At 36.0% G+C, this 24,456-nt stretch overlaps 1 protein-coding gene and 1 pseudogene across 2 annotated transcripts in view; both read left to right on the top strand.

Moving 5' to 3' along the window:
- NDUFAF2 (NADH:ubiquinone oxidoreductase complex assembly factor 2) overlaps window positions 1–24,456 on the top strand; it is a 226,227-nt gene that overhangs the window by 143,003 nt on the left and 58,768 nt on the right. For both annotated transcript variants that reach the window (XM_027863488.1, XM_027863486.1), the window contains exon 3: window positions 13,689–13,729. In XM_027863488.1, coding sequence (XP_027719289.1) covers window positions 13,689–13,729 — 41 coding nt within the window. The remainder of the gene's footprint in view (window positions 1–13,688; window positions 13,730–24,456) is intronic.
- Window positions 9,463–10,465, top strand: LOC114044163 (annotated as a pseudogene).

Raw genomic sequence — 24,456 nt, 5'->3', positions numbered from 1 at the left:
GGTGTGAGGTAATACCTCAGAGTTGTTTTAATTTGTATTTCTCTAATTAATAGTGATTTAGAGAATTTTTTAATATGACTATAGATAGCTTTAATTTCTTCATCTGAAAACTTCTTGTTCATATCCTTTGACCATTTATCAATTGGGGAATGACTTGTATTCTTATAAATTTGACTCAATTCTCTATATATTTTAGAAATGAAGCCTTTATCAGAAACACTGGCTATAAAAATTGTTTCCCAGATTTCTGTTTCCCTTCTAATCTTGGTTGCATTGATTTCGTTTGTGCAAAGACTTTTTAATTTAATGTAATCAAAATTATCCATTTTGCATTTCATACTGTTCTCTGTCTCTTGTTTGCTCATAAATTCTTCCCTTCATAGATCTGACAGGTAAACTATTCCTTGCTCTCCTAATTTGCTTATGATATCACCCTTTTATGTTTAAATCATGTAGCCATTTTGACCTTATCTTCGTATAGGGTGTGAGATGTTGATCTGTGCCTAGTTTCTGCAATACTGTTTTCCAATTTTCCCAGTAGTTTTTCTCAAATAGTGAGTTCTTATTCCAGAAGCTGGAGTCTTTTGGGTTTTCAAACAGTAGATTACTATAGTCATTGACTACTGTGTCTTGTGTACTAACAATTCTTATGATTGCCACTTTATAATATAGTTTTGGATCTGGTACAGCTAGGCTACCTTCCTTTGAATTTTTTTTCATTGATTCCCTTGATATTCTGGACCTTTTGTTCTTTCAGATAAATTTTACTGTTTTTTATAGCTCTCTAAAATAATTGTTGGTAGTTTGATTGGTATGGCACTTAATAAGTGAATTAATTTAGGTAGAATTGCCATTTTTATGATATTAGCTTGACCTGCCCATGAACAATTGATATTTTTTCAGTTGTTTAGATCTGACTTGATTTGTGTGAAAAGTACTTTGTAGTTATGTTCATATGGTTTCTGGGTTTGTCTTGGCAGATAGACTTTCAAATATTTTACATTGTCTACAGTTATTTTAAATGGAATTTCTCTGTCTCTTGCTGCTGGACTTCGTTGGTAATAGATAGAAGTGCTGATGACTTATGTGGGTTTATTTTATATCTTGCAACTTTGCTAAAGTTGTAAATTGTTTCAAGTAGTTTTTTGGTTGATTCTCTAGGATTCTTTAAGTATACCAGCATGTCATCCACAAGGAGTGATAGTTTTGTTTCCTTGTTGCCTATTCTAATTCCTTTAATGTTTTTTTCTCCTCTTATTGCTAAAGCTAGGTTCTGTAGTGTTTTTAATAGGAATGGGATGCTGTATTTTGTCAAAGGCTTTTTCTGCATCTATTGAGATAATCATATAATTTCTGTTGGTTTTGTTATTGATATGGTCAATTATGCTGATGGTTTTCCTAATATTGAACCATCCCTAAATTCCTGATATAAATCCCACTTGTTCATAATGTATTATCCTCATGATAAATTGCTGTAATCTCTTTGCTAATATTTTATTTAAATGTTTGCATCAATATTCATTAGGGAAATTGGTCTATAATTGTCTTTTTCTATTTTGGCTCTACCTGGTTTAGGTATCAGCACCATATTTATGTCATAAAAAGAATTTGGTAGGACTCCTTCTTTGCCCATTTTTCCAAATAGTTTATATGGAATTATATGGAATTAATCATTCTTTAAACGTTTGGTAGAATTCACTTGTAAATCCATCTGGCACTGGAGATTTTTTCTTAGGGAGTTCATTGGTAGTTTGTTCAATTTCTTTTTCTAAAATGGGGTCATTTAATATTTTATTTCCTTTTCTGTTAATCTGGACAATTTTTTTTTGGAATATTCATCCATTTCACTTAGATTATCAGATTTATTGGCATACAATTGGGCAAGATAGCTCCTAATTATTGCTTTAATTTCCTCTTCATTGGTGGTGAATTTACCCTTTTCATTTTTAATACTGGTAATTTGGTTTTCTTTTTTTTTAAATCAAATTAACCAAAGGTTTATCTATTTTATTGGGGTTTTTTTTCATAAAACCAGCTCTTAATTTTATTTATTAGTTCGATAGTTTCCTTACTTTCAACTTTATTAATCTCTCCTTTCTAATTTTGCATTTAATTGAAGATTCTTTTCTCATGCTTGGAAGAATACATAATAGGTACACAAATATATATGCATATACCTATATGTATGTATATGTAGACAAATAGTTATCTAGGGGACTTGGAAAAAGTTCCTTTCATGTTTCTCCATTATATAGCATGGGGGTGGGGGAGTAGAGGTGAGGATATTTTGTAGATCATATCCCAAAAACATCCTCAGGTAAAGCCCACACTAAACTTCTAGTGACTATGAGTCATATTTGAAAAAGTGTCATATCATACAAAGTTTATTTGAAAATCTTTTCTTTGAAGTATTTTTGTAAATTTTGAAATAGAAGAGATATCCTTTATGAATGTCCATTAACAAAGATGACTTTTTAGGTGATAAGGCTCCTTCACTATATTACATTTTCTCATTCCCTTTAAGAAAAGGAACAATAGACATTCCTAATGTAATATTGCACAGATGCAGACTACTGATAATCTTTCTGTAATTTAATTCTAAGTGGTCACCTACTGTATCTAGCAATAGAATGTCTCATTTACCTCCTCAGCTCCTGTCGACGGTGCTTCTGAAAGGATATCAGTCATTTTCAATGCCTTTGAAGACTCAGTGATTGCATGCTTCCTGCAGGATTTTACTGCTTTCCTCTTCTGTCTTCCCTTAAAAAAAAACAAAAAATTGGTAATGTTTAGTGATTAATGGGAGTCTTAATTTGCAAGCTCACTTTAGTATGTTGTGTGCCAGTAGGAGTATTAAAGTTCAATGAAAATCTCATGCATACTAATGAGAATGCAAATAAGCATTGATGAAAGAATGCCAGTATCTCAAACTATGAAATGTCCAGTTATCTTTCTAAATTCCACACAGACAGCATTAGCATTATAATGAATGCTGAATGTAGGATATACCACACAGATATAATTAGCAACAGCAATGTAATTATACCATTGAAAATTGGATATAGGTGCGGTTTCAGAGGGGAAAATGCAACAATTTAGTATTACTTCATACGTATACTTCCTTTTCTTCCTAACCTTTGCCTTCTTTAAGAAGGACTTGGGAAATAAATGAATGTTCACATTGAAATTTTTAACTGCAACTTTTACTGGATGTGTAAGTGAAAAATAGTGAGCAAGCATCAACTATCATCAGTTAGAGCAACATAATTTCATTTATTAAGGTACTATTCTAGTAGAAATAGGAAGAATTTTTCAGTAACAGTATTTACATATTTATGTAAATTAAATTCCTTTTCTGTCATTCATTTAAAATTAAGTTAAAGGAACCACTTGAAGTTAAAAAATCTCATGGAAACTCAGAGTTGGGATGAATCTTGGAGACTATTTAATCCAGCCCATACAAACCTGTACCTGAACACAATTTTTCACTTTATTATTCATAAGAAAGACTACCATACCATAGATCAGGGCTTCTTAAACTTTTTCCACTCACAATTCCTTCAGCGCTTCTTAAACTGGAAGTCACAACAACCCACTGTTTAAGAAGCACTGCCATAGACTATGTACTTTCTCTGACACAAATGTAGGTAGTACAAAAAACACTGTAGCCTCATGTGTTCATACCTGCCTATGATCTCAGCTTCTGGAGGAAGCTAAGACTGGTGGATGCCTTGGGTTTAGGAGTTCTAAGCTTCAGTAGACTTGAAGTTGATCAGGTGTTCATACGAAGTCTGTCACTAGGATGGTAGACCCCTAGGATCAGGGAGAACCATCAGGCTGCCTAAGGAGGGGTAAACTAGCAGGTCAAAGTTTACATAGTTTTCACCATTGAGTTAGGATCTGTGGGTGGATGTTCTATTTCCCGCCTATATAAGAAAGATAGACCTGGAAGGGAGAGAGGGAAAGAGGTGCTATTATCCCCATTTTGTAGTTGATGAAAATGAGGCAAACAGGGGTTAAGTGATTTGCCCAGAGTCATACAACTAGTAAGTGTCTGAAGCTGGATTTGAACTCAGATCCTCCTGATTCCTGTTCGAGCATTGTATCCACTCAGCCACCAGCTATCTCTGTATTTAGATAGAAAGAAAGCACACTCTGTATTTCTCTACAGTTCTGTGAACTTAAACCATTGTGAAAGAATGTTGTGAACTTAGCAACACAATGCCAATCATCTTTAAGGAAAACACATTTTGACTATGATTCCCCAATATCTCTTTGCCTGCATCGGGTTGGTGAGCCATTTTCCTATATCTTGAGAAAACCCATTATTGTTATAATTTTATAATAAATGTTTTTTTTTGTAGTGGGACTCTGTATTTTTGAAAAGTTCTTTATAGCTTATCAGATTTTTCTAATGCTTGGTATAGTCCTAAACTAAAACTGTCATATGGTGCTACCATTTTCTAAAATGGTAATATTTTAGACAGTTACTGTTGAAGTAAAATATTTCTTATTTTTTCTACATAGCCCTGAATAATGAATATGCTGTATTTCACATGTATCTTTAAGTTGCTTTTGCTGTAATGGTGATGAATTTCAAGGTACTATCTACATTCATTTACTTTGTTTTCCTTGTAACCAGTAATAAAACTTAGGAAGTGACTCTCGAATTGGGAGAAGCACAATCTGTTGAACTTCGTTTTCTTTGCAAACCTAACTGATGAAGACATAAATCAAACACACATTTCTGATCTCATCATTGTCCTGTACTAACTAGATAAAATGTACTCCTTACATACATACCACCTTCTACTCAAAAATAGCATATTAATTTTGATTAGTTTGTGTTATTTTTTAATTATTTATACTTGTATTTTAGAATTATGGTAATATAGCAAAATTAGTTCAGTAGATTTTTCTTAACTCTGTAACTCATAACTAAGAAGATAGCTGCTTATGAGATGATGATTTTTTTTGGTTCCAGGAAAATAATTGGTCCTATGGATAAAAGTGCTGCTCAGGATGGATAGGACAATGATAACCAATGATAGAGAGAAGGCAGGTGTTTATTTTGCTTCTGTTTTCTTTGCCAGGGATAAAGATCTTTTGAGTGGAAAAGAAAGAATGACTAAAAGGGAATTGATGATCAAGATAAGTGAGGAGATAGTGAGTACTCAATTGTCCTTTACTAGTTCAAGTCATCTGACCCAGATGAACTATATTCTGGGGTGCTGAAAGAACTTTTAGCTGTCCTTGTTGAGTCACCATAGGTTATCTTTTTTTCTTTCTTTTTTTTTTAAATTGAACTTTCCTTTTATTCATGCTGCTTCCACATGAGTAGCCAAGGGGGAAAGAAGCTGGCCTGTGTATGGGGGGGCTCATCTCCACAATATTCTATTTATACCCAAAAATAACAAGCACAAAAGTACTATCATGGTTAGAAGTTGCCAGAGAAGGGGTTGGGGGTGTCAAGGGAAAGAGGGGATGATTATTTTTAAAAATACAGCCTCCACCTTTGAATCCTTAGAGAAGGGGAGGAGTTGGTATGCTTCAACCCAAGAAGAACCATAAAATCAAAAGCAGTCTAGGAAGTTCAGAACTGTTGGGGCAAGGCTGAGGAAGATCAGAGGGCAGTTTAGCAGGAGTGAAGGAATCATGCTTCCCCTTCTAGGATCTCTCCATTTTTCTGGCCTGGCAGAAATGGAGCAACCTGTTTTTCCCCCTGCATCCTCCCTTCCCACCCCCTCAGTTTGGGCAGTTCAGGGACCACTGTTGTTCCAGGTGGGAGTCAGGGGAGGCTCACAATAGTCTCCCTTCCAGAGAGATCACTGAATTTGCTCCCCAGCTTCTTGGTCAAGGTACAGTGGTCCTTCCCTTCCTTGAAGCAATTTGCTTGTAATTTGTGGTTGGTCCTGGTTCAGCTTCTGGATGGCGTCCTTGGAGCTCAAATAAATTGTTTTGCCCTTGAAGGATACACTCTCAAGATCCCAGGAGATGAATACCAAGTACTCTTTCTTACTCTCCTTAGTCCCATAGGTAGCATCATAGAAGATACAGCGTCAGTCCGTGTCTGGCAGCACCTTGAGAAAAGTGGCATAGGGGCATCCACAGTTTTCCCTACAACACTCACAAGGAGCTTTTTGCCGTTAACCAGCACAATGTTCTTGTCTTTCTTTTGCTTCTTTACTTCCTGTGATCTACAAGATTCTGCACTGTTTTGTTTTTGAACACCTTAATCTTCCCATCTGAGACAACTACACCAGAGGCTGTAGTTCCAGAAATGAGAGAAGGAGCAGACACAAGGAAGCTACTACCTCAGTTACTGTTGTTGGGATCCTGATGACCATGGGTCATCTTTGAAAGAATGTATTTCCCAATTGATAAGTGGTCAAAATAGTTTTGAAAAAATGAAGTGCAAATTATTAACAATTATTGGGGAAAATGCTCCAAGTTACTAAAAGTAAAAGAACTGCAAATAAAAAAAAAACTCTGAAGTTTTATGTTATATCTGTCAAATTGGTAAAGATGACAAAGGCTGGAAATAATCAATGTTGGAAATACTGTGAAAAAAATAGACACTTCACTACACAGTTGGTGAAGTTGTGAGTTGGTCTAACCATTCTGGAAAACAATTTGATATTACTGAAAACTATTAACTATTAATTAAACTATTCATGCCCTTTGACCTAGTGATACCACTACTGGCCATTCACTCCAAGGAAGTCAAATAACAATTAAAAAGCTTATGTGACAAAGAATTGCAAACAAAGTGGTTCCCATCAATTAGAGAATGACTAAACAAATAGTAGTAGTACATGAATGTAATGGGATATTACTGTGCTATAGGAAATGGTAAACATAATGAATGCAGAGAAATATAGGAAGATGAACACAAACTGATACAGAGTGAAGTAAACATATCCAGGCAAAAAAAAATATACACAATGACTACAATACTGTATGTGGAAAGAACAATTACTTCATGTGTTACAAATGTAATAAGATGTAAAGAACAAGTTGTCCTCAAAGAAGGATGTGAGGAAACATTTCCCCCTGCTTCTTTATAGAGGTTGGGGTTCTATGAGCATAGTACATTGCATAAAACAGATTTTTCAGTGTGTTGATTGGTTTTATTGAATATTTTATCTTCCTCTTTATTTCTTTAAAATAATTTTTCTTTGTTATAAGCATTGTCTCTCTGTAAGGGAAAGGAAAGTGATTCAAGCGGAAATATAGGCAATCCAAAAAAAATCAATAAAAATGTATTTTAGAAAACAAAGGCTATACGTGTATGTATTAAAATACTGTATATACATGTGTATCTATAGCAATACTTTTTGCAAGGTAAGTTCTCATCAGTTGGGGAATGGCTAAATAAAGTGTCATAAGTAATAAGAATATGCCATAAGAATATATATGATAAGAAAAGACCCATATAGAGCATTTAGAGAAATTTGAGAAAACTTGTATGAACTGAAACAGAACTAATTAAATAAAACCAAAAATAGAACGTACATAATAACCACAGAAAAGTGTAAAAGAAAACAACCTTAAAAGATATAAAAACTTAGTTCAGTGCACTGGCCATTGTTGACTCTGAGACATGTTGATCAGAACAGTGGTGAATTACAGGTACGGAATGAATCATATGTTATCAGACACAATCCATGTGTCAATTTGTTTTGATTAACTATTTCTTTATTACAAGAGAAGGTTCTCAGGAGGATATTACTAGGAAGTGACAGTGATGTTATTAAAAATTATCAATAATATTATTTAAAGCATAGAAAATAAAAGTCAAAGAATTGTAGAACAAATGTTTTAATTTTGGGAAAGGTAACAGAATGAAGTCTGTAGACTAGAGGCTAGTGAGTTCACCTTTGATTCCTGGCAAGATTCTAGAATGTATTAATTAAAGAATTGTATTTTTCACAGAGCTAGCTAGCATGGCTTCCAAAGAATAGATGAAATTAAGCTTATTTATGTTTTTTTACATAGTTACTAGACTAATGAATCAAGGGAATACAGCAAGTATTAAAATAAAATTTAACAAAACATTTGACAGAATCGTTGATGGCATTCTTATGGAAAAGTTAAAGATATATGCATGCTACGTAATAATAGAATGAAGTAAATTTAAAATGCATGACTAGTAAGACCAAAGGAATAATCTTCAATAGTTTGATCTTTGCTTGGAAGGATACCTCTGGTGGAGTGACACAGAATCTGTGCTTAGTTCATTTTTATCTCTGATTTGCATAAGGCATAGATAGTATGCTTATAGATAGTAAGCTTCTCAAATTGGCAGATGAGAGAGAACTGGGAGGGATAGCTAGCCTGCTGCAAGTCTGAAACCAGCTTCAAAAATACCTTGACACACTAGAAAATTGGAGAGCCTCTATTAAGATGATGTCTAATAGGGATAGATATTTTAACCTTGGAATCACAGATGTAAGGTGAAGGAAGTGTGACTAGACACCACCCCAGTTCATCTTTAAAAGATCTGAGGGTTTTACTGTACTACAGACTTAATATTGGCATAATTATAACTGAGGAAGATAATGTGATCGTAGGCCACATAAAGAGAGCTAGAACCACCAGGACTAAGTCTGCTCTGCTTGCCCAGACCACATCTGCCTTATTGCATTCACTTCCGGTTGTCACATTTTAGTAAGAATATTGATAAGCTGGAGAGCATCTAAAGGAGGGCATCCAGAATAAGAAGAAAGTCCTTGATATCACCATATGAAGACTAATTGAAGGAATTAAGGACACAGCCTAGAGAAGAGATAGTGAAGAGGGATAAGAAGAGCTGTCTTGTGGAAGAGCGAATTGTCTTGTTCCTGGTACACATAATAAGTGCTTCTCGCCTTGCCTTGCCTTCTTCTTGATGCCAAATTGTAGATTATTACAAATGGGCAAATTTAGGCTTAATATGAGGAAAATTTTACTAATAATTAGAGCTATGCAAAAGTGATTGGTTTAGCTCAGATTGTTATAATGTAGCCACTGCTCAGATTTTTACAATCTAGCCAATAGCTCACAGGTGCTCAGATTCCTTAAGAGTCTGGCTAATGTGGCGGATCTTTAATAAACCTTGTCTTTGGCTGAAAGAAGGCTTTGGGTCAAATTCTTTTGGGCAGGACCCATGTGTCATGATCTCAGGGTCCTAGCATGCCTAAACCTCTAGACCTCATCAGTAGAACGTAAGCTCTTATGTGCCTAATGTTTGCGTTGTTATTTTGAGTACTTGTGTAAGGAGTGGGATCAATTTTACGGACATCTGTGGGGCTATATTCTGTGATTTCCAAGAAGCAACTCTGTATGGAAGCAATACGAACCAAAAAGAATCATGATTTCTGGAGGCCACTCCCAAGATTAAATCCGTTCTATAAACACAGAGATGGTTTTGAGGATGAGAAGAATGAAATGATCTGTCCAACCTCACATAGCTGCTGCATCTCAGGGCTCTCCTTCAAGCCTGCTCCAGCCTTCAGGACTATGAGTGTGGGCTTCACTGAGGTCAGCCCGTTGGCCTTTGCCCTCACCAGGCGCTTCACTGCAGCGGGCATCCTGGCTTCCCACAAGATAATGGCTAGCACTCCCAATACGGACCTGCCTACAGTTTCTGCACTCAGGAAGATGGGTGTGAAGCTCACCCACCACAGCAAGGAAACAGTACAGCACAGTGATGTGCTCTTCCTGGCTGTCAAACCTCACATTATTCTCTTCATCCTGGATGAGATTGGGTCTGATATCAAGGACAGACACATTGTGGTCCCCTGTGCTGCTGGTGTCACTATCAGCTTCATTGAGAAGAAATTGACAGCATTCCAGCCAGCCCCCAAGACCATTCGATGTATGACCAACACCCCTGTTACTGGTCCAGGAAGGAGCCACAGTATATGCCACTGATACCCATGCCCTGGTGGAGGATGGGAAACTCCTAGAACAGCTAATAAGCAGTGTGGGCTTGTGCATAGAAGCAGAAGAGGACCTGATAGATGCTGTCACAGGACTCAGCCGCAGTGGCCCTGCCTATGCCTTTATGGCCTTGGATGTACTAGCAGATGGTGGGGTGAAGATGGACCTGCCAAGGAGACTGGCAGTCCACTGGGGTGCACAGGCCTTACTGGGAGCTGCTAAGATGCTCCTGGACTCAGAGCAGCATCCAGGACAGCTCAAGGACAATGTTTGCTCCCCTGGGGGAGCCACCATTCATGGTTTGCACTTCTTGGAAAGTGGTGGTTTTCGATCTTTACTCATGAATGCTGTTGAGGCCTCCTGCATCTGGATCAGGGAGCTACAGTTCATGGCTGACCAAGATAAGATCTCCCCAGCTGCCATAAAGAAAACCATCCTAGATAAGGTGAAGCTGGAGGTGCCTACTATTTCTACACTCTCACTTTCCAGTGCAGTCAAGTTGTTTAATCTTACCCAGGCCCCTGGAGTCAAGAAGGATTGAGGTGGATTTACCTTGTCTGACACTCATCTCCCTTCCCTGCCTTCCGGGTACTTACTCTGAGCTCCTAGCCAGCTCTAGTCCCTAGTACTCAGAGAGAGAAGTCTATAGCAGTCCTATCCCCTGTAATAAAACTACTTTAAATCTCTTTTTTAAAAAAAAGTGGGTTGGTTTAGGCTATGTCAAGAAGTAAGGTGGTACAATGGTTAGATACCTGCGCCTGGAGACAGGAAGGCTTGAGTTCAAATTCTAGCCTCAGACACTCAACTAGCTGTGTGACCCTAAGCAAGTCAATTAATCGCTGTCTGCCTCAGTTTCCTCAACTTCAAAATGAGGGTAATAATAATAATAATACTACCTCTCGTTGTGAGGATCAAATGAGAAAATATTTGTAAAGGACATAGCACAGTGTCTGGCATGTAGTAGATGCTTTGCAAATGCTTATTAAAAAAAAAAGTTGTGGGTTCCCTTGACTAAAGATCTTCAAATAAAGTCTTGGTGACCAATCACTTAAGAACAGTGTGGACAAAGTTATATTTCCTTGTTTGGATTTGACTAGATGTCCAATGAGGTCCCTTCTAGCTCAAATTCTGTAACTGAAGTAATGAAATTAACTCAAGGTATGAAGCATTTGCATTCTATAGTAATGGAGAAGAGTGCAATGACACTGATAGAATCAAAAGTACCTACAATATTGGAATATCGTTCTAAGGATGAACCAAACAAATTAAAAGTAAAAACCTTTTAACTGAATAGTATGCTAAATTTTTCTAAAAGGAGCTTTATTGGGGCAGCTGGGTGGCAATGGATAGAGCACCGGCCCTGGAGTCAGGAGGACCTGAGTTCAAATCCGGCCTCAGGCACATACCACTTACTATCTGTGTGACTCTGGGCAAGTCACTTAACCCCAATTGCCTCACCAAAAAAAAAAAAAAGTAGCTTTATTTCTAAGAAATATTAACACCATGAGACAGCTAGCTTTAGCTTATAAGTGTAGAGAGTCATTTGAAAAGTTTGATACAATATTATTTCCTCTTCTGTAAAGAACCTTGTTTTTAATAGTTATTAAACCCTGCTGCAAAGATGATTTTATATATTTATATACATGTATAAAAAATATATGTAATATATGAAATTTTAACAATAATAGTAAAAAGAACTGTGCTAACCTTGAGGACGTTGATAGATCAAGTCTCACGAAACCTGAAAGATGGAGCATTTACCAAATGCTTAGGGGAAAAAATCATATTTTATATTTGAGAAAGAAAAGCCTACTGTGAAAATGTCAGCTGCTGACCTCTATACCTATACACATGTGAAAGATATACTTGATGAAGGATATAATAAGGGAACAGGCAGACTACATCCTTATAATTACATAATTTACTGAAATGAGTAGAGAATAGAAGGTCCTACTGTGCTTATTGGTTGTTGACTATAAGAAAGCATTTGATTTTTCAGTTTCCAACAAGGTGTCCCCAATACATATGTTAAAATCATAGAAGAGTCAACAATAAGAATAACAACAAAGATTACTAGACATCAAGAAAAACATAAAACAGGATCATATATATTCACCAAAGGTGTTTGTTACTGTCCTAGAAAAGATCCAGCACAGAGTACAAATAGAAGAGTGATTCCTTATAGATGGTACTATTTGTGGGTGACATTGTTCTGATTATATCAAGCCCATGAACATTGTGAATAGAATAATAAGAATAGTCAACATTTATATAGCACTTTAAAGTTTGCAAAGTGCTTTACAAATATGCTATCTCATTTCATTTTCACAACTCTGAGGTAAGTGATCCTTCAAAAGAATTCAGCCTTTCCAACCAGGAAAAACCAGCAGATGAAGAATTTCTGATGTCTGGTGGATGTGCATATATTAGACTTAGGTTAGTTAGGCAGACCTAGTTTCAAATCCTTCTGATATTTACTGGGTGTGTGACACAATATGCAGTTCATATATCCTTCTATTTCCTCATCTATGAAATAGATATTATAACAACACACTATCTTCCTTTAAAGTGTAGATTCTTAACCTGGGATCCCCCAAATGATCTGTGGATAGATTTCAGGGGGTCTGTGAACTTGCATGGGGAAAAAATTGCATATTTATTTTCACTCACTTCTAAGTGAAACTTAACATTTCCTTCTGTTGTGATTTTTTTTTTAAACTTCTAAAGAGTCTATAGGTTTCACCAGACTGCCAGAGAGGGCCATGACACACACAAAAAGTGTTTAAATATCCCGCTTTAGTTTTAAATGAAGATCTAAATTGAGTACATTACAAACCCTACTGAAGTGTCAGCTGTGACAAGCAGTTGGATGTACAGCCTAGAGTTGTATCAGTAAGCAAGTCTTTTCTGGATAGATATTAAAGATGGACAACGAACTGGCCTTAGAATGGAATGGAAAGCAGAGAGTAGGCTTTACTGTTTTGGGGAAATCATGTGATGCTTATAATGACCGCAAACTTCTCCCTGAAACAAAGGCCCATGTTTTTAACATCATTATTCCACTCAAGATATTATATGGCTATGAGTCATGTAATATCACAGTCTCCAAAGAATTAAAGTTGTGGGTCAACCAAAGGACAATTAATTGAATTCACAGAGCAAGCATGAGGAGGCCACAATACATTACTGAGGAAGAACTGGGTAGAGGAGATTTAAAGAATACCAGTAGAGAGCTTTTTAACTGGAAAAACAGGCCGGGCAGGTCTTTAGAGAGAATAAGAGAAAGCAAATGAACAGCTCGCTGTCAGTATCCACATAACCTCAAGAAATCTAGAGGAAGATTCCTCCAACATAGTGAGGGTACCCTTTTGGGAGGTGTGACAAGAGGAGATGGACAAAGGTCAAGAAATAGATTGGTATCATTCCCACATCAAATAGATCATTGATCCTTGGAATATTGAAATTACAATAAATATTTTTATAAGGAAATTATTTCTAAGACCCAGCCCCCTGAATTTAAATAATACCCAACTAAGCAGAATTCTGGTCCAATTATGTAATTTGCCTTGTGGTTCACTTTAGTGCTATAGGACCTTAAAGTTAATTCAGACTATGTGAGCTGTGACTGTCAAAGAATGAGACTGACTTTATATGTGGTTCAAGAAGTCCAGTCTCATTCCATTGCAATTGTAATTAATTTAATAATCAGTTTTTTTCTTCTCCCGAAATGGGGTAATACATTTCAGTGTTGTTTTTCTTTGCAGCTTGGATTAGGAAAACAAGAAAGAGTCCACCTACCATTGAGGTAAGACTTCACTATGAAAACATTCCAATAAAATGTTTGGTTAATATATTTGCTCATAAGAAATGAAAAAACTGTTTATTTTGCACTTGAATAAATATTTAATACTATTTGTTATACATTCTATGGAATTTTGAAATATAAAATGTCAGCAACTACTCACTCATGGTTTAAATGTAGATTAGGTGATATAAAAAGTACAGAAACTACAAGAAAAGTCTCTTAGTAAAGTTGTTTCAAGAGCACAGTTCTTTGGTTATTAAAAAAATTAATAATCTATAGATTTATAGGAAATATGTGAGTACTCCTTTATACTTAGAACAACCGTTTTTGCTTAGTAATACACTCTTTTCCATAAGAATTCATATTTTACTAAAGATTTCAGTTTCTTCTCAACATATTCTACCATCTGTTGAGGACTGTGCTGCAAAGTGAATGAACATTTCAGAATGTTTTCTGGTGCTAAAGACCTCTGCTGCTAACCCTCCCCTTTGCAATGAACCCTTCTCAAGCACCTCCCTGCCTATAGGGAATACCCTTCTCTATTTAGTAGGACCTTCTAGAGTGTATGCTCTGTGGGCATGCCTTTAAGGCCCTGGGGCAACTTCCAAAAGAGACTGTTTATAAACCCCTTAATGTGTTGGCTACACGTTGAAGGATTCATTTATTATCCTGCTTCAGTGTTAATCACTGAATGAAAGTTTGGAAACCATGTACACTGTTATAACAGGATTTCCAGATTTTGATCTGTGGTGATATAGAAGCTCTGCTAAAATATCAGGCAAATTATTTCCCTTTGAGCTGCTTTTCCCAGGCTATAATATGAAAAGCTTTAGTCTATGAGCATCAGTTATATATTCAGACACATTCCCTAGTACTCTAAATTATTATATGGTAGATTACTAGATAAAATCCAGGGACAATTTGGAATATTGTTATTTTCAAACTATTCATTCGTTTTTCTGTCACTTAAAAGTATATTTGTCTTTATATATCCCATAATGTTAAGTAATCTCAATGGAAAATAATATTGAAAGTATAAATTATATCTGTTGTTTTATTACTCATCTTTGGATCTCCTACCCTTGAGGTTGAGCGGCTTGAGGGAATGCAGATTTGCCTAGCTTACTATACCTAACTGGCTCCATACCAGACTAGATTATGCTTCATATGCCTTCCAGCTGTCTATCCAGGCCATTTTGCCATCTTCCTCACCATCACATGCATCTCACTTTTCCCACCCCCAGCTCCTCCTCTTCCCATCTTTTGCTCTGAACATAGTAACCAAGCCTAGAGTGTCATTTGCAAAGGGCATGTCAGTTAACATCCCTCAGCTAATATCTCTCTGACTTCACAGATCAAACTCTTTTCCCTAATTATCAATTCCCTATATGTGTTACCTTTTTATTATTTGAACATAAGAACCTTGAGGAACTATCTCACTTTTTATATTTATATCCCCAGCACTTCATCCAACAGCTAGCACATAGTAAACATTCAATAAATAATAATTTTTCATTCAGTGCTTAGATCCCTCAATGAGGTTTGTACTTTAACAAAGTACCATTGGTGAGGTGACTAACAGGCCTAGTTCTTTTTATATTTTTTTATTATTCTGTATTTATTTTCAGTTTTCAACATTCACTTCCATAAGATTCTGAGTTCCAAATTTTCTCCATATCTCTCCCCTCCCCCACCCCAAAACGGCAGGCAATTTGATATAGGCTCTACTTATACATTCATATTCAGCCTATTTTCACATTAGTCGTGTTGTAAAGAAGAATTGGAACCAATGGGGGAAACCATGAAAAATAAGAAACAAAAAAAAAAAAGAAGAAGAAGAAGAAAAGACAGAGAGAGAGAGCAAATAATATGCTTTGATCTGCATTCAAACTCCATAGTTCTTTTTGTGGATGTGGACAGCATTTTTTCTCATGAGTCCTTTGGAGTTGTCTTGGATCCTTCCATTGCTAAGAAGAGATGAGTCTATCAAACAGGTCTAGTTTTGAAAATCATATTATTCAGTTTTACTTCTCAAATGTTTTGAACTTTTATTTATATGAAATTATGTGTGTGTATAAAGAGAAAATTGTATAGATAAGAAGTTATAGCATAACTTACTGTTATAGCAGAATGTTACTCCCACAGATTTGAGCCACAAGTTGATGCAGATTGTCATCTCCTTCCTGCTTATGTCATATAGTTTGATGTGTGGCAAGAGGAGCATGTTTAAGTCAGGGTTTTGGTTGAATTGCTCCTGTTAATTTAATATTGTCTTGGAAATATTTAAAAATAAACTAAATTAAACCATTTTGAGTGTTTTGAACTCCTGAATCAAAGCATTAAACTGTGTGAAGAAAATTATCAAATTAGATAAAAAGCCATTCAGTCTTCAGATTGTTACAGCATTGTATGTAACTATAGGTCTTTATTAATTGCCACTAGAAACTGGGCAGAAATATTTCAATACTACTCTCAACTAGTTTTGTACGAGTTTGAATTATAGACTAATTAAGACTGTGGTAAAACTCTTAGCAGCTATGCAATTGAAATTTTGTGACTGTATTTTTTACTGAAATTCCACGTGGCCACAAATCTTTGTGAAACTTTCACAGACCTTCAAAAGGTTGGCTTTTGTTGCAGCAGCAATAAAAAGTATCCTACAAATTTTTAAAGTTCTTTCTACTTGTAACAGTGTACTGCTACATCTCAGCAGAAATGAATTGCTGCTTACTTGTCTTTGTTAGACCTGAAGTCTGATCTCAGGCCTGGTTTATTCTTAGCACATTTCTTTTCATCTTATTTGACTTTTCTCTGTCTTTTAAGAAAAAGGGTGATGTGTCCCTGGGGGAGGGGGGGCATGCTATTATTCATTTATTTTTAGATATTTACATGTTCCCAAGTATTCTTTCAGAATAATATATGATGTATATATATAAAAAAATGTAAAACTTCAATCAGAAGTGAGTGACAGATCACATAAATCGTTGATCAGAAACACAAGTACCATTTTCTTCTTTAAATATGAGCTAAGACTCAGACAAGAAAAAGTTAGGGAAGTTACAATGGCCAAGAACGCTCACTGATACTTCAAAGAATGTTTTGACAAAAAGCATCCTTTATACCTTTCTCTACTCCCTTAAAGAACTATTACTAAGCATAATAAAAATGTCTTTGCCTCTCAGACTACAGCTCTAAACCTTTGGTTGTATTAGCTTGTGAACTGAAGATTGCTGCTGATAACATTGATTATTCATAATTTGGTTTTTTAAAAGTTAAGGTTTGAGAACTTTGGGTTTACAAGGAAATCTTGCTTGCTGAGGTATAGCATCCTGATTTTATTTCATTTTAAAGTGTGCCAGATTTTGTTCTCAATGCTGTTATCCTAACGATGATGAAACAGTTTTATCTACATTCATTTGCCAAACTTTTTTTGTGGGTTGGTGTACAGTTTCTATGGCAATAAGGCATATTTACATTTATAATATACATCTCATCTGATACATGGTTTCTGCATTTTAATGTTTAAATACATTTTCATATCTTCATATACCAAATACCCAGCATAAATATATTCAGGTCAAGGAAATTTTTAAATACATGTGTGTATATTATATTAGTAATATAATAATAATTGAATATGGTATAATAATAGAGATAACTAAATGACATTGTGGGACTGCTGAGCTTGGAATCAGGAAGACTTGAATTGAAATCTCACCTCAATCACTTATAAGCTGTGTGACTTGGGCAAGTCACTTAACCTCTGTTTGCCTTCAGTTCCTCTTCTGTAAAATGGGAGTAATAATAGGATCTACCTCCCAGGGTTGTCGTCAGGATCAAATAACGTAATATTTGTAAAACATTTTGTAAACCTGGACACACTACAAAAATGATAACCATTATTATTAATAATAATGCTAGCTTCTGTTATTAATATGACCTTTTCAGCCATCTAATATGTGAGCAAATGGTTAAACAAATATTCCTCTATTAAGGAGTGTTTTTTTTAAAGAATATTTTAAGTCTACAATAATCTTAATTAGGAATGAAGCTTTATAGAAAGATAATTTTGGTGTTACATAGATATGCCATGCAAATATGTATAAAGTGTTTTTTTCCATTTTTGTCAACCTGTTTCCATGTTACCTGAGTTGCCTTTATTTTCTACTGCTAATGTTTATGAATGTCTCAATATATTGGATTCCTTAAAAACATAATTTGTTTTCACTGTTGTTTGAATTGACTACAAAAGAGGTTATGCATAGAATCATAGGTAATGATGCCCTAATCTTTTCTCTACTTTGAGATAGACATTCATGTAGAAAACAAGTTTGTGGTAAAAGGTAAGAATGAATGATCCTACTATAGAAGAATCAGGAATCTCCAAAGAAGATATGATTTTAGTTTTTCTTTTTAGCTATTATAACATCTGGTGGTATTATTTGACAATGATAAAGTGGTAGTTTGACATATATCCTACATAGTTGACTAATTTAAGAAATCAACCATACAAGATTACATATTAGCATATAGGCATATTCAGAAATCATTTGTACTTTCCAGGCTTTTTGTAGCACTCATCTTTCGAAGACTCAAAGAAAAGAAGCCTGAAAAGGACCTCTTAAAAGTCATTGGGGGTAGCTAGGTGGTGCAGTGGATAGAGCACCAGCCCTGGATTCAGGAGGACCTGAGTTCAAATCCGGCCTCAGACACATAACACTTACTAGCCATGTTACCCTGGGCAAGTCACTTAACGCCATTGCCTAGCAAAAAAAAAAAAAAAGTCATTGGGCCCAAGCTCCATTTCAGTGCACTAGTTTTTAAGCTCCCCAAATATCAGGAATTTTTAAGTGCCTAATGTGTGACAGTCATTATGCATGCAGTGGAGATACCAAGACAAAAAAAAAAAACCATTCTCTGCCCTTATAGACCTTATAGTTTTTCAAGAGAAACAAAATAAACGTGTATAAATAAATATAAATTAAGTTTTCAAGGGAAAATCCCTAGCTGCTGGGGTGGGGAGGGGAAAGAGGAGATGCTTCAGGAAAGTTCTCATGTACGAAATAGTCCTTGAACTGAATTTTGGAAGCAAGGTGTTCTAAGAGGTAGAAATAAGGAAGGAGTACATGCAAGGCATGGAAATGCATAGAATGTGGAGTGTGAATCAAAGAGTTGTGGGATGAGGAGTAACAGGTACTAACCATAGGAAGGTAGGCTATAGTCAGATCATGAGGGGCTTTAAATATCATTCAAGAATTTTTATTTTATAATTAGAGTTCTTTAAATAGGAAAGTGACATGGTCAGACCTGTTTCAGGAATATCACTTTGGCAAACTATATGGAGAATTAATTGGAGAGGACAGAGACTTAAAGCAGAGAGTCCAATCAGAAAACAATTTCAGTAGTCCAGGTGAGGTATATCATTTATTATGAGTTTGACCTTGGGTATTTAGCTACTCCTCTGAAAAGTGAAAGATAACTTCTGTAGTCCATTTGTAGCTCTAAATTTATGATCCTTTGATGAAATCTTAAAGTGGAATGTTGGCCCTGTTAGTGAAGAGGATGAATGTGAGAAAAGTTGCTGAGTTTATGTCAACAAGACTTTGACTGGATATTGGAGAGGGAAGTTGACAGGAAATTAAAGGGATGAATCCAAGGTTACTTTTTTTTTTGGCTTTTTAGTGAGGTGATCAGGGTTAAGTGACTTGCCCAGGGTCACACAGCTAGTAAGTGCTAAGTGTCTCAGTCCAGATTTGAACTCAGGTCCTCCTGACTTAAAGGCTGGAGCTCTCGCCACTGTGCCACTTAGCTGCCCGTAAGGTAACTTTTTCTATGAAATTAAAAGAATGGTAGTGATAGGTGATGGCAAAAGAAATAGGGTAGTTGGGATGAGGAGTTGGTTTGGGGAGAGGGATAATGAAGTCCATTTTAGACATATTGAGTTTTAGGTGCCTATGTGACATCCTTTGTGAAATGTCTAATTGGCAGGAGAGAGACTAGGGCTGAATATATAGATTTGGGAGTTGGCTGCATTAAAATTACAATTGAAACTAATGAGAGTATAAAGAGAAGATAAAAAAGGGCCCAGGACAGAACGTTGGTTTATAACCACAGTTAGGATGTGGGACATAGATGATGAATCAGACTGAGAAGGAGGGGCCATCAGAAGGAAGATATAAGTAAGAAGAAATATCGATGTCATGAACACCCAGCATATTCAGGAGGGGTGGTAATCAGCAGTATAAAATTCTACAGACAAATCAAGAGGCTCTAGAGCTGGAGAAAAGCTATGAGATGTAGCAATTATGAGCTCATTAGTAACACTGGAGGGAAAATTTTATTTGAGCAGTGAGGTCCAAAGGCAGATTTTAAGGGGTTGAGGAGAAAGTGGACGCAAGGAGTATGGGCACCTTTGTCTAGGAGTTTGGCTGTGAAAAGGAATATCAGTTATAGGATGTTAAATTGAGGAGATGGAGATCTTCTGAAGCTTTTTTGTTGTTTTTTTAATATGAAAAGGTAACCTAGGTGTGTTTTTAGGCAAAAATAAGGGAAGCAGTAGATAGGGAAATATTGAAGATGAGAGAGAAAGGGATTATAATTATGGGGACAGGGGCAGCTAGGTGGCGCAGGAGATAGAACACTGGCCCTGAAGTCAGGAGGACCTGAGTTCAAAGTTGGCCCCAGACACATAACACTAGCTGTGTGACTCTGGGCAAGTCACTTAACCCCAATTGCCTCACCAAAAAAAAAGGATCTTCTATAATTATGGGGACAATCTGCTGGAATAGTGAAAGGAGATGGAATCTAGCTTACATCTAAAGAGCTTGGTCATGAGAAGAAGAGCCATCTCTTCATTGGTGACTGGAGTAAAAGAAGGAAATAGAAGATGATGGGTGACTGAAAAAAAAAGTTTTGAGATATAGATTAGGGGAGAAGAAGGAACTCAAAATGATTGCAATAACAAGTTTTATGTTTACTGTCAATGAGTCAAGTACCACACAGGTAAATTCAATAGGTATGCATTTATTCAGTGATGACTGTGTGCATCACTTATCAAACAAATAATTTTATGTGATAATCAGAGGATTAATGTTAATCTAGGTACAACACAAGGAGATTTAGATTTGCCAGAGGTATTCATCCTTGTCATAGAAGATGCTCAGCAATGAATCTAGATGTAGGAGAAATTCCCTAACATGTTGAGTTCCTTCTTCCAGATTCTTTGGTTTGTGGTTGATATACTGATTGTGTCAAGCCCCAGAACTCCATGTAGCATTGAAACTAGGATCTATAATCATTTTAAGAGATCAGCCTAACTTTCCATATTGAAAAAACCATAAACAGTCCTCAGTTGCCAGACTATGATATGAATTAGATGGATACCCCAAGAGGCTCATTAAAAAGTATGCAGGTGTTGGATAGAAACTGTAAAAGGATAATAAAATGGCCCCAGAATTCAACAGGAGACACAAACAAAAGATTGGATTGCATGTGGGAAATTCGATAACTGTGGAACTTTTCACTCAAATTCTTAAGCATCCTTCAAGTTGCTTCTATAGTCCTTTATTTTCAGCATTGTCTTATATAGTCTGTTAGGATTTTGACTTCAATCATTTTTATTAGGTAGAATCAGGTAGAAATGGCAGTGAAGAAAAAAAGAAAATGTAAGAGTATCTGAACTAAATTGAGGGTACACTAAAGGAGGTAGATTCAGGACATCTCTTGCTTTGAAGAGAATTTAGGAATCAATTCTCAAGATATTTGAAAGAGGAAATAGGATATAAATTGCTTGGAAGAAATTATGAAATTTATTACTCCCCTAAGAAGTGATTGAGGAAACAAGAAAAATATCAGTGACTGCCAGCCCATATGCTTACTTTCCCATCTCTACAAAATCCTTATAAGAATTATTTAAATACATATTGAGGCCATCCTTGATGAAATTGTGTGAACGGAAATAAGCAGACTCTCACAAGCTATACTCTATAGGAGACCAAGTCTTTATAGTCATACCATTGATGGAAAAATGCAGAGAATAGGAGATTCCATTATAATGAACACTTGCTGACTATTTTAAAGTACTTCATTTCGAAAAGCAAAGCACTGCCTGTCCCAAAAAAGCGTCTTCTGTGCATAAGTTAAGATCATAATGGGTTCCTCAAAAGATGTAACACCAGAAAATTTGTTCAACCCTCTGACCATGAACATCAAATAAGGTATAAATTAGATTTGTGCTTGAGAAAGATGTTTGACATTGTCACTGAGTGTGACCTGTGTAGGTTCTTTAAGGGGCACTACAAAAACCTATAGGATATTACAAAGAAAAACTTGTTCCAGAGAAGCATAAGAGATATTGTCCAAGAATCCCACGACCAGAAAAACAGGTGAGCTAGTCATGTAGCAAAAGCAAGTCATAACAGATGGATAATCCATTGGTACTCACACTGTGTTGATAGACCTAGCATGCTGGGTGAACCTCCTATGTAAGACTTATGGGTTAACATGGACCATAGACAAGAGAAAACATAAATAAGGTATTATCTGTATCTTCAAAAGGAGTACTAGTATTAGTAATATGATAGATCCATTGAATTATCCGAGAGAGATGGTGTGGTATTATAGAAAGAGTGCTGGTTTTAGAATCAGGTACCCTGTGTTCACATCCTGGTTTTGCCACTTCCTACTTATGTGACCTTAGGCAATTGTTTTGTCTCTGTGCTTCAGTTTCCTCTTGTATAAAATGGGAAGATTTGGATTAGGAGACCTTCTGAGGTCCCTTCCAGCTTAAAAATCTGTTATTCTCTTATGCTGAGTAAGAATTAGGCCTTGAATGGCCCAATACAGCATCCATATGTTAAGGCAACTATATAATTCCAGAATTTATTGAAAGCCTTTTGTGTTTTTAAACCTTCATATGCTTCAGCATTTAAGTGATCAATGATCTCATCAGTAAGTGTGGGGAAGATAAATTCTATACTCTGTATTTTAGGAACATACCTGCCCCCAGAAAAATTTATTAATTAAATTTTAACCATGTCTAATTAGAGAGAATATCCAAAGATGGAAACTTATCCTGCCTTTGAAAATCTGTCTCCCCCAGCCATTTTCAGATGTCAATTTATAGGGTTAAGGGTCAAAGACAAAAGACAAAATTCCAAAATAAGATAAAATATAATCACAAAGTTCAAGTAACAGTTTTGATTTGGCAAATAGAACAATAGTCACTTAACCCATGGAGCCCCTTGGAGAATCATTTCCCTAAAGCCATTTGATCCATCTTTAACCACTCCCTATATGGATTCTTCTTTCAACCTGGTTAGATGAATTCCAGTGATCTTTCTATTAATTGAATTAAGCAAAGATATTTTTCTTTTCCTTAGTCTGATCAGTTTCAGGGAGTCCTTTGACCTGATCAGCCCTCTCCCTTAACAGCTGATTAGGGCTTTCAGAATGATACAGAATACTCTCTCCTTGGCATTGCCATCTACTCTAGGGAAAACTAATTAGATCTTTTACTCACTCAAGACTTAAGGAGTTTAGACCAAGATACTAAAAAATGTATTATTTCTTATTATTCCTGAAAGAGTGTAAAGAGCATAGATGATGTCTACTGGTCAGTTGTCCAACACAGCACTTAAAATGGGATCGTGAAAAATTTGGCAACAGTAAAAGATTTCTAAACACGTGATGACCAGAAATTAATTCAAAATCAAATGTGTAATGAATCTGAAGTGTTTTTGGCAGCACTTGCCCGTTGCATCACTTCACTGCAGCCTTGGTTCTGAACACACGACATCTGACATGCGCACTTTGCACTGCGCCTGCCGTCACACCCATGCAGCGCCAACAAACATTGCCAAAATGTGAAGAGGGGTCACGAGTGGAAAAATTTTAAGAAGCCCTAGTCCAACAGATAGTCTGAACTCCTTAAAGGCAATAATGGATATCCTAAATCTATATACTGATCACTCTAATATAACTATAGCTCATTTCAGCCCAATAATCTTACATTTCAACTAGATCCTTCATCTCTAATTTTTTTGAAATGCATCCTGCAGTTTGACATTTGCAAAGGTCTAAAAAGTCATCTTACTCTGTGTTCAATACCAAGTATCTGGTGTAATCCCAAGAACATTTAGAAATAGACTAAGCTCCGTAAGCCACTTGATCTACCATACATCATGTTAGATAGACTACTCAGTCCCACATGCTTCCTTCTAAGGATCCTTATATCTGAGCCTGACTTAATGGGACTGTAGATATAGAAGGTCATTGTGAGTGACTGAATTCCCAAGCTGAGAACCTCCAGCCTTACCATGGCAACAGATCAGAAATGATTACTGATTTTTTGCACAAACTGTAATGCCAACATTGATGAGTGAGGTCACTATGTAAAACCCACAGCTGGTTATTCAAGACATCCTAGATTCCAGAGCATGCTCCATGCCATTGGAGTGTCTCATCCCATTAAACTATTTCACTCATTAATGAACTGTGTTCGAAAAAATTCTCTAAATCACTATTGATTAGAGAAATGCAAATCAAAACAACTCTGAGGTACTACATCACACCTATCAGATTGGCCAACATGACAAAACAGGAAAATGGTAAATGTTGGAGAAGATGTGGGAAAATTGGAACACTAATGCATTGTTGGTGGAGTTGTGAAATGATCCAACCATTTTGGAGAGCGATTTGGAGCTGTGCCCAAAGGACTATAAAAATAT

This window comes from Vombatus ursinus, unplaced genomic scaffold (assembly GCF_900497805.2).
Source record: "Vombatus ursinus unplaced genomic scaffold, bare-nosed wombat genome assembly UNPS02014772.1, whole genome shotgun sequence".
NCBI lineage: Eukaryota > Metazoa > Chordata > Mammalia > Diprotodontia > Vombatidae > Vombatus > Vombatus ursinus.
Note: the sequence above shows the minus strand (reverse complement) of the source record. Positions and strands in the feature narration are given on the sequence as shown.